This window comes from Zophobas morio, unplaced genomic scaffold (genome assembly GCF_036711695.1).
Source record: "Zophobas morio isolate AGI-343-1 ecotype UQ-CSIRO unplaced genomic scaffold, CSIRO_AGI_Zmor_V1 ptg000017l, whole genome shotgun sequence".
Lineage (NCBI taxonomy): Eukaryota > Metazoa > Arthropoda > Insecta > Coleoptera > Tenebrionidae > Zophobas > Zophobas morio.
Genome location: NW_026972122.1, coordinates 1,757,948 through 1,769,348, shown reverse-complemented (window position 1 = coordinate 1,769,348; position 11,401 = coordinate 1,757,948). Strand labels below are relative to the sequence as shown.

General features: G+C 31.1%; 2 protein-coding genes across 2 annotated transcripts; one reads left to right on the top strand and one right to left on the bottom strand.

The window, feature by feature from the left end:
- Positions 1-1,113: 1,113 nt before the first annotated feature.
- Positions 1,114-1,698, bottom strand: LOC135130628 (uncharacterized). Its single transcript, XM_064058033.1, has 2 exons — positions 1,385-1,698; positions 1,114-1,300 (listed from the first exon to the last, which is right to left on the bottom strand). Exons 1-2 carry the CDS (start codon positions 1,647-1,649, stop codon positions 1,125-1,127), a joined length of 441 nt encoding a protein of 146 aa, XP_063914103.1. The 5' UTR covers positions 1,650-1,698; the 3' UTR covers positions 1,114-1,124.
- A 472-nt stretch (positions 1,699-2,170) lies between these two features.
- Positions 2,171-3,566, top strand: LOC135130575 (uncharacterized). The gene is made up of 6 exons (XM_064057978.1): positions 2,171-2,699; positions 2,750-2,800; positions 3,069-3,112; positions 3,159-3,269; positions 3,312-3,467; positions 3,519-3,566. Exons 1-6 carry the CDS (start codon positions 2,171-2,173, stop codon positions 3,564-3,566), a joined length of 939 nt encoding a protein of 312 aa, XP_063914048.1.
- The last annotated feature ends 7,835 nt before the right edge of the window (positions 3,567-11,401 follow it).

Here is an 11,401-nt window from a genome sequence, read left to right as displayed (position 1 = left end):
CTTATTTCAAAATCCAGGCACAAGCGATCCTTAGGAAACTTTCAAACTACTTCAAAAACAAAACACAAGGGGTCCTTGAGCTTCTTTCAAATTATATATTTCACAAACAAGAGACCAGAGGTCCCCGATATTCTTTCAAAAAAAACTCGAGTTTCCTTCAAATTACATACTTCAAAAATAAGACAAGAGTAAGGGATCTCCGAGATTCTCTCAAACTACATACTTCAAAAACAAAATACAAGGATTCTCCGAGATTTATTAATAAAGAAAATTAATAAAAAAAAAATAAATGACTTCAAATTACTTCAAAAACAAGCTAAGTGATCCCAGAGATTCTTTCAAACTACTTCAAGAGCAAAACATAAGCGCTCCTCGAGATTCTATTAAATTAGTTCAAAAACAAGACAAGATTCTTTCGAACTACTGCAAAAACAAAACACAAATTACTTCACAAACAAGAAACAAGAGGTCCCCGAAATTCTATCAAATTACTTCAAAAAGAAAGCAAGGGATCCCCGAAATTCTTTCAACCTACTTCATAAACAAAACACGAGGAGTCTTCGAGATCATTTTTATTGCTGACCTGACCTGGGTCGACGAAAATTTTGTCCCAACCGCCCCTGACTCTAAGAACACTATCTTTGCATTCTTAACAATAATTCATAAAGCCATATTTTAATGATCCTTGATGGAACCTCGGCGGTCGACAAACACTAAACAGCGACGGATTGAATTTATTTTGTGAATAATTATAACTGTGGCGTATGTCAAGATAACTTAAGTCATTGCATACAAACTTGATGTAACGTTATAAAACGTTATCTTTTTGGAAAAAATTGTATGTGGATTTTGCCAAAAGAACTCGCCGCAAATGCCAACCGTACGCTACTGAGTTTTAATAAAACTGTGTAGGCAACCAAAAATACACAAGATTTTATAAATAATATAATATGATAATACTAAACCCAATTTGCAATTTCTTGGTGTTTTTCTTTCTATTTGTATGTACAAAAACCCAAAGTAAACATGTCTTTATTAAAAAAACCAAAAAATAAAATATTTCTTCTACATTACAGTAAAATAAATCAAAAATGAACAATTAATAAAAACGGTTGCAAAAAACATTAGTCAGAATCATTTGAATCATCTGAATCATCAATATCGACCAAACTCATATCAGCAGCCAATTTCTGAGCTATTTCTGAGTCTGGCAGAGCACTTGCCATTGCCTGGACAAAATGAATCTTGGTTCTTGCATTCCATTTGTACTTTTTGGCAATGGGTTCCAGTAATTCTCTTGCTGCAATTAATTACCCATGAATCACTTATAGTTATACCATATTAAATTAATTTTTTAACTGTAGGTAGGTATATATGAACCTACCTTCCTGGACACATTCATCAAGGGGTTTCGGTCCATAGAAAACTGGAACATTCGAATGATGGAACCTTGTTTGTGCATGCCTTCGCAAAGCCTCCATTCCAGCAAGATATATTGGGATATTTTTATTACAGTACCTGCACCTGGCATTATCTTCGTTTTCACTTTTTTCCAACCAATCCCTAAATTCTGGTAACTGTTCCCAAGATTCGTCGTAAAGTGAAACTTTTTGTCTTTTCTTGCTGGGGTTGCTAGTTTCTGAACTCATTTTGGCAGCCGTTAGTTAAGTAACAAAGAAGTTAAACAGGTTAAAACAAATATAAACAGTACTGGAATAAGAAAATTTCCTATTGGTTAAATACGAATGAGATTGAGCATTGACCAATCAGCTGTCGATACTCACGTGTGAGAATTATCAAAACTTGGCGCTAAAATCACTTCTTATAATCTACTTTAAATTACATAAATCGTTAGCTGTTTCAAGAAAACTTCAAACGGTGCACAATTCAGTAATTAATGACTTCGTTGCATCATAAACTTCCAGTTGAATAATAAATGAAAAATCGAAAAAAATTCTCCGCGCTGCAATGAATATTTAATACTCATTGTCTTTTGCATCTCCACGTAATTATTGAATTTAAAGCTTTGATATATAATTTATACGAAACGCACCAGTTAACTTTAATAAAAGACCGTAAAAATAACAACGGACACGACTACACATCTCGAGACTTCCTCTATATATATAGACCCCGAACCCTTAAAACCCCATTTATCAAAAGATCTACCATGACGAACACAATCAAAGAGTGCTTTAGTCTTACCATCATCACTCTGCGCTTTGTGGGTTTATATCCGGACAACAATGAGCCTTTGGTGAGAAAAATCTGGGCATATACTTTGTATTTTCTTGAAGTGTTACTCACGATACTCACGCTGGTCAATCTTATTCTTGAGGACAACCTGGATACGATGGTGATGAACCAGATGGTGATATTTTTAACCGAAACCGGGTCAAGTTGTTTCAAACTTTTACCCTTTTTAATCAATGGACACGAAATCAAACACTGCATCAATTATTTTGGGCACCGCAGATTTGCGCCTAAACATCCTCAAGCTAAGAAAATCATGGACGATTGCATCCGAGTATGCAAACGAAACATCAGAATCTTCTTCGGTGTTGTCGGAGTTGCTGCGTTTTTCTTTAACACGTTTCCTCTGATCAGAGAGAAATACACGCTTCAAGTGAATATCTGGGTTCCGTATGAATTGTCAAGAGATATAGTTTTCATTCCGACGTACATTTGTGTTCTGATAGGTATGTACACTTTTCTTGTTTTTCTCTGTTTTTATTTTTTTCTTTTTCAGTGTCTTTGCACATTGTGTTTGTTGGCGAAATGATAGGACCTTTAATTGGAAGTATGGCTTACCTTGTCACAGCTCAAGTCAAAATTTTGAAATATAACTTACGAAATCTTGCTAAATTTTCAAAAAAAAATTGTTCTGATTCTGGTATGGTCACTTTTGACAGTGTCTCCGAAATTTTAAAGGAATGCATTTCGTACCACAATGACATTCTGTTGTAAGTTAAAATTATGTCTTATGGTTCTTTCAGTGAAAACTTTTTTCAGTTTTGTCGAGGAATACCAGAGCTGTTTTTCGTTTTGTGTATTTTGTCAAATTGCAGGAAACATGTTGACGATGTGCTTTAGTTGTATTGGTTTAACACTGGTTCGTTCAAACTAAATTTTTACTTGTTATAATAAATCGTTTGCAGGTTTCTTTTACAAACACTGACGCTATTATATATGTGATGGCTTACGGTATTTTATCGTTTGAAATTTTTTTCTATTGCCACTACGGGACACTCTTGTTTGAAGAAGTGAACGTGAAAGATAGTGTTGAATTTTGTACTAAATTTTGCTTTCAGAATGAAACTCTTATTCAAGACGTATGTTTAGCTTCGTGGTATAAATATGACACTAAGATCAGGAAAATTTTGCTGATCATCATGGAACGGTCAAAAACACCTTTAGTTTTATCGGCGGGGAAAGTTGTGGATTTGACTTACCGTACTTTTATGACGGTGAGTTTTTGTCTTTCTTGTTTTTTTTTTGGTTATAGATAAATATTTTAGGTTTTAAAAACGAGTTATTCACTAATTGCTGTGATGAACAACTATTAGTAAGAAAAGAAAACAAAACTTTCTTTTATTAAAACGGTAATAACTGCACCATCAGTATTTAAATTTTAAAAAAGAGTTCAAGACTTAGGTACCTATAATAAATTTGTCACACTTACCTAATGAAAATATTTCAGAATCTGAAGCTGACAACATTGTTTGATTTGATTGTTAAACAACTATTCTATGTTTGTGTATTTGTCCTATAAGTATCTAAAGTCTGATTTGAAAACTACATATAAACATACACATTTGTGATATGAAATTTTTAAGACTGTGCTTTGTTATTAGATATGAATAACATTTTATAAGCATGCTTTAAAATTAAGTACCATTTTGTTGTAGCTTTTACAATAGGTTACGATGCTTTCACTCAATCCAGGTGAGAGGGCAACACACTTTTTATTGTAAACTTATGAAAATATATTTCTCTTTGAAAACTGTGTAAATAATTTTTTTAAAAATATGTTATACTTAATACCACTGGAGAAAAAATCCGGCATCGAAGCTTTGTAAGTTATTTTAAAATTCATTCATTTATATTAGAGTTATGCAACTTATATTGCACAGTACACATTAATATATACTTCCGAAAATATTTGTCCATTTTCCTTCTAATATTTTTTCTAGCATTGTATGACCAATGAGAGCCAATCATTTCATCTGTTAAATTTTACTTGTGTAAAGTTGGTTGCATAATCTTTGAACAAGACCAGTGTTTTTGTATCATCTTGCACTGATTATAGAAAACTGTTATTATTGACACTTTTGGCTGATATCTCCATCACACCGTAAGATGGTGCTAGAGTGTTTATTGATTCGATTAGGTGCCCTTTATAAACTCTCTTTTATAATGTTTGCACTTAATGTATTTTCTAGTGACATAAATTGATATTGTAAAGAAATAAAGCCTTAAATTTGAATCATTTAGTTGCTGTTAGTTATTTTCGTTTACTAAATAATTAAAACAATTTTATTAAAAAACAAACGTGAAAATATATAAATACAAGCCTAAAGGTGATGAATCTCGTTTTCACAATTTAAGCTTATTTTTATACATTAGTTGAACTAATAAATCTAAAGAATATGTTATTATAAATTATAAAATATACAGAAATGCTTGGCTGCAGACAGTTATACACCAGCTGTAGGTGACAGTGAAAACAATTTTTGAACGCATTTTCTACACATTTGAATATTAGAATACATTACATGGTGTATTTTGCGAAAAGAGATTAAAACAAATAATTTTGTTTATATATTTTTCATTATATTTTTACATTTATATTTTATGCTGCAGTTGACAACACGGAATTGTTAACACTATTCATTGAAAAAATTTATAAAAAGTAAATTTCTAGCTCTTTCTAACAAAAACTGACCTCAGTCCCCTAACTAACTACTAACCTAAAAAATTGACATTTACTAGTTCTCTAGACGGTCTACCATACTCGCTAGACGAGGTATAATATTTTTTTGGTTTTTTGTATGAAAAAATGATATTAATATAGATGTATCTACATCAAACTGCAGCTTTTTTCATATTCTAGAGCGCAAAGACCAGTTCAATCAATTAAAAACATATGGCTGAGAAATATCGTGAAAAAGCACCATTGTATGGTTTCTTTTCAAGTTTTTTGAGTCATAACCATCATAGAATCGCTTGAAAATTCGCACATGGATAAAACATCACTTTTTACAGGTCGCAGAGTCATTAAATGTTTGTTAGTGGTACAATTTGTTTAAATAATAATGTGTTTATTAAAATCAAAATATACCACAAATTAATGCAAAATACGTCGAATAATTTTAACAGGAATATCAGAGGAAAATCAATGATCTATTGCTTAGCCGAGTTTTTAACAAAAACTAACAAGTATTGAAAAAAATGGGTATCAATTCGACAGAATTTGAGCCGTTAGTTCAGTACTTTGCCGATAGGAGCGCCACTAAAATTTACGGAAGCGACTTTCCAGGCAAAACCCTTATCGCCTGCTCTACCATAAGCTGATTGTTAGCGTTCTGGGCTGATTTTTCTAATTTATGGCAAGGAATTCAATTTTATAACAAGCCGCCAGGACCGGTCGTAGTAATCTATTGTTAAGGAGATTAACTTTTACGCAATGAGGTAATATCATAAAACCGAATTAAAACTGGGGAACTATGATTACTAAAAATTCATTGTTATATTATTGTTAATATATATTTTGCTTTCTTAATTAATAAAACTAATAAACATGTTTATAATAGTAATAAAAAATTTATAAAATACAGCTTTTGTTTAACACATATAAGTAGCTAAGTGTATCTACTACTTATCCCAGAAAAGAGGTGTTTTAAAAAAGCATGCCAGTCTTGGTGATGAAAAATGTACTCCTAATTAATTTTTAAAGTACATAAAAAAAAAGAAAGAAATTTTATTTATTTTAAAAAAAATCTCTGGCAAAGGCAGGTTCCTCTTTCTTCTTGAATCAATTATTTCGGGCAATAATGCGCCAAGGTAAAATGTGCCAAGTTTATCTGCCATCTTCTTACATATTTCTTGGTTTTTTTCTATATTAATTCCTTTGGGTGTCCACACAACAAAATAAACTTGTGAAATACCCGTAACAAGCATTTGTCCCTGGACTTGAATGTAGTAATCATGATTTTTTTTTAGTTTCAATTCTCTGTGTGTCAATGTACAAAATCTGATTTTTTTTTCCTAACCGCTTCTTCGGGAGACAAATCTTGCGATTTTGAAGCGCATTTAATTTCGACTAATGCACTCGTTATCCTCTAGAACCCTGTCTGGACTAACAGCCAAATAAGGAAATTGTTTTGAAATAAACAAGCCACACCGTTCTGTTTTTATATTTTTATTTATTTCAAAACACTTGACAGCTTTTTCCTCACTTTGTTGTCCATAATATATATGTCTATTACCTCTAAATGTACTGTACAACAGAGACTCCACAGTTTTAGCTATTGCTGTAGTCGATCTAAGTTTGTAAATACATACGAGTACGTCCAAAATTTTAAGCCATAACCCTAATTTCTCTTTCTTTTGCCCAAATGTGCCTGTTGCTTAGTGTCTATTTCAATTTGATGTAAATTCAAAGATAATTTTCTCAAAAAAACACTGTCACAAATGTTTCTACATCCATGTTAGGATTATCTAAAAAATATTTAAACCATAATCGCAGTCGGGACCAGCATACGTACATTTTTTTTACGACATTTTTTTACGAATACTTTGTCTAAGACGAGCTTGTTTCATTAACGAACAATATTTTTTTGTTATTAAACCAGAACCGTTTTAATCACAATATAGTTACTTATCCCCTCTAAAAAATTGATGACGTCACCTCAAAATTTTGCTGAATAAATCCTATCTAAAATGTACAAAATATGATGAGTCTCTTCTTGTAATTTATCATCCAGTTCATATTTTTTGGATTCGGATATACAGGGTGACTCAAAAAATTTAATGAATGCGCAAATTTATTTTTTTGATTTAATCAGGAACTACAAAACCGAATGCTTTGAAATCTAATGTGCAAAAAAAACATAATAGGCATGCAGTCGTCCCGTTTCCGATAGCGAGGGAAGTACTGTCTAAACACTTTAGACCAATTTTTTTGATTTTCCCATTTCTCCATTTCTCAATTTTTCTTTCCATTTTTCAATTTTTCAAGATTTCAGTTTTGAATTTTTTCACTTTTTCGATTCTTCAATTTTCCTTCCATTTTTCAGTTTTTCAGTATTTCAGTTCTGGTATTTTGCAATGTTTCGGATCTTCAATTTTTCCATTATTTGATGTTTCGATTTCTCGGTTTTTCAATTTTTCGATAGGTATTTTAATTTTTCAATTTTTAAGTTCTAGATTTTCCGTTAATTTTTTTGTTTTCCTTGATGTTTTGATTTCTCAATTATTCGTTTTTTCAAGTTCTCGGTTTAGATTTTTTTGGTTTTCCAATTCTTCGATTTTTAAATTATTTAATTTTTAGATTGTTCAATTTCTCAATTTTTAGATTTTAAAATTTTTCGGTTTACCTATTTTTTTCATTTAAAATGTTTCAATTTTCCAATTACTAACTTACGATTTTTCAATTTTGGTCTTCTTAATTTTTTGATTTTTTGACTCCTCTACAGTTGATGTTTTGATTTCTCGATGTTTCAGTTTTTGAACATTCCGATGTTTCGATTTTTCGACTTTTTGGCTTTTCGAATGTTCAATTTTTTGATTTTTGAATTTTAGATTTTTGTTTTTTTGATTTTTTTGGTGTTTCGATTTCCCAATTCTTCAATTTTTCGATATTTTAATTTTTCAATTTTTCGAATTTTTAAATTTTTGATTTTTCTTTTCTTTTATACTTAAATAATTCTCTTTCAGGCTTTGGAATTACGATAAAAAAACGCAACTGGAGTATTGAGACTGGAATTTTCTTCATTTAATGAGATGTCAAATTTCTTTTCGTTTGTTTTAATAAAGATGTTATTGTTTTTCACAGGTGTATTGATGGTTGCCTGCACCAACAATGAATCTGATTCCAGTGGTGTAGAAAAAGGAATACACAGATACATTTTACAATAAATACAATGACCGGCACACGGATATTCGGATACACAGCTACACTTAACTTCTGGAGGCTCTTTTACAAAATAAGCCGAAAAGTGTAACACTTTTTATTGTAAACCTACGAAAATATATTTTCCCTTTGAAAAATGTGTAATTAAATTTTTTTTAAATGACTCTTGCTTCATGACAAAATTTTTCATACTTACACCACAAAACAGGTATCGAAGTTTGATAAGTTCTAAAAAATTTAACTTATTTTGCACAGTACACACTTACTGGTACTTTCAGGAAAAATTTAGGTTCCCATCTAGATGTGCTTTCTGAAAATTTTAGCAAGATTTTCGTTCTAATCGAGGTTCTAATTTTTTTTCAAGCACCATATATTAATTACACAAAATTTATGCACGCATTTTCTACACCACAAAGTTTTTTTTAGTTTCTCTATTAACAATATCATTTACTAAAATAATCAGTCGGTATGATGGATACTCCAAAGCTAGTGCTTATTTGCAACCTCGAATAACAGTAAATATAAATATTATCTAAAAGTGTAACTTGTATTAAGATGGTTTAAAAATCTGATCCTTGTGTTGTGTAGTTGTAAAATTCGATTCTTGACAAAAATAGAACACCCAGAAGCATCTCACTCCATACACTTCAGGTAAAAGATTGTGGTGTCCCAATTTGAATAAGATTTGTTTATTTTTGGCAAATTTTAAAATTTTTAACTGTTACTGGTTCTAACACAATTTAACAGTAATGTTAAAAAATTCACATAGTGAAGCTTCATTCTTTTGTTTGTAAAGTTTCTGAATGTTGTTACCTAAGTATTACGTTATTAAATTTCTCACTCGAGATTGCTAGTAGCTCATTTGTTTTAAACAAACGCTGGTCCATTTTGAGAGAAATGACCTTGAAAAGTGGATTAATTTCATACCCTCATGGACTCGAAAATGGCAGGGGTTTAATATTTTCGTACAAGTTTAATAGTTTGTTTCAGGTCTAATTCTCCTGCAAGTTTAATAATATTTTTACGGCTGAGTTAATTCCCGAACCAGCTGATTTTGATTCTGATTATATTGAATGCGTCATAATAATATAAAAATATTAACGTTGTCTGTCACAATTTCGAATGCTGTCAAAAAAATTGCAGCAAATAGAAATCTACCTATATTTTGCTCCCAACTGTGCGCCACTGAATTTGGTAAAACCATGTATAGGCAACCAAACATACTGTAAATTTAAGTCGTACAGTACCACTTCGTTATCATTTTCTTATGCAAAAATTAACCAAATTAGTTATCAATTCACTTAAAATTTTACGTTTTTATTAATAAAGATTGCTTTTGTTGAAATTATTTAATCTAATTGTTGAAATGTAAAACTGTAAAGTGCTCAGACATCAGACGCCAAAATTAAATTGTATAGCAATAATTTTGACTATTATGAAGAAAAGACATAAATTATAAGACTGAAGACAATGTATATATTATGAAAATTCTATCTTCATACTTTATCATTTTGTGATGAATATGTATTGGCATATTTTAACAAATCCGCTCTTTGGGTATAAGCTTGAGGCGACACAAGATATAATTATGTAGAAGTGAGGAATCATAAGTACGCCCGATAGCTCAGTTGAAAAAGTACTCTTTTTCCGTAAACCTTTTAAAGTTATTTTTCGAATTAAGACTCCGCCACACAGTCATTAAAAGATGCCAAAATAAGGCAAAACGCCAACCCATTTTGCGCCTTCATTTTAACAGTTGAAGAGCAGGGCGATACATGTGCGTGCTCATGACATAAAAATCTTTAAGGAAGAGTCTTGTATTTTAAAAAAAAACGTAGCAGTTTTTAAAATAAAAAATAAAGTGCGTAAAACCCGAGCGGATTTTTAGCGAAAACTATAACTCGGTATGCTTTTAAAAAAGGTGAGAATTTTTTTCTACTTTAGGCGCCATTTTTCGTTTTCTGTTAAAACTTTACTTCTTTTAGTTATTGTAAAAAAACTGCAAAGCATTTTGGGCAAATTTTGGTAAGTTAGGCAACCCAAAATATTAGCTGAGGCGGTAAGCTGTAATTTATGGCCCAAGCAATAGAGCACCTTTTAAATACCTTAAGCTTATTTGACCACCCTTTGAAGTACCTGACAATAGCATTAAGAAGGATATAGGCGAGTAAAATTTTTACAGAAATATGATGACATTTCTACGTTGTTGTTTTGATGTGATTCCCCCTTTTAATTAAATGAATGATATTAATTAAATGGAATTTTTCAAGCTATATTAGGGATGTCGGATATGTCTAAGATAATATGTGCATTGTGCAGTAAAGCAAATAAAATTGCAGCTATAAATTACTACAATTCCTAAGAGAGGAGTACTTATACTGCACAAATGGAAACGGGTACATACAAACTGGCTGACGCGGTCGGTTTTTTAATCCGGCGCGCCGAATATTGAGTATAGGTACGTTGGCTCCGACAGTACGAAAGGGAGAGATAGATTTTATGATACCAAAGAATTTTCAAGCAGAAATTTATAGATAGCAAAAAAGTGTAATCGCATTGCGTTTTGGGAGTTTGGTAAACAGAGTGCTGACATCCCTGGAAAATATCATCATCAATAAAATCATATTAATAAAATAAAAATAATAAAAAAGCAAAGACCTCTTCAAAGCATAAAATTCAACATTTTACACTTATTGCCAAAAAAAACTTAACATTTGTCTATAAATCTTTTTTCAGTGTATATATTTCGGACTTGCTGATTTCGACTCCACCACGAGTCAACAATTTCTGGTAGCATGGCATTTAAATAAAAATTTTCCAATGCATTTACCATATGTTCATTCCAGAAGTCATCATCTCTTTCAATCACAAAATACATATTCTAAACCTACGTTAGTGTAGATGATAAAATAACACCATTTTCTTTTAGTTACATGCAGTGGACCCTGTTATACATGATACATATAGTCGTGGTTTGGGTTCAAACTAGGTAATTGTAATAACTGCATTTATTGAACAATAATTAGTAATTTTATTTTTAATAGCTCTTTAATATTTTTACTGCAAGCCGCATATGAACATTTAATCTCTGCAATTGAATTAGAATTAATTAACCCATCTGGAGAAGCTCCTAAAATTTTGTTTCAAATTTGTTAGAGCTTCAAATTTTTCTTTGGCCTTTTCTTCATTGTCAGTAGCAAATTGTATAGACTTGGGCAATTTTTTCATAAAGTTTTATCGGAATGCACAATACTTTTAAGGCTCCCC

Bases quoted from the DNA above. Each gene is read 5' to 3' on its own strand.
- LOC135130575 (XM_064057978.1), top strand. From the start codon at position 2,171: ATGACGAACACAATCAAAGAGTGCTTTAGTCTTACCATCATCACTCTG. The intron at 2,700-2,749 runs GTATGTACACTT...TTTCTTTTTCAG, and splicing joins GTACATTTGTGTTCTGATAG to TGTCTTTGCACATTGTGTTT. The intron at 3,113-3,158 runs GTTCGTTCAAAC...AATCGTTTGCAG, and splicing joins GTTGTATTGGTTTAACACTG to GTTTCTTTTACAAACACTGA.
- LOC135130628 (XM_064058033.1), bottom strand. From the start codon at position 1,649: ATGAGTTCAGAAACTAGCAACCCCAGCAAGAAAAGACAAAAAGTTTCA. The intron at 1,301-1,384 runs GTAGGTTCATAT...AATTAATTGCAG, and splicing joins TGATGAATGTGTCCAGGAAG to CAAGAGAATTACTGGAACCC.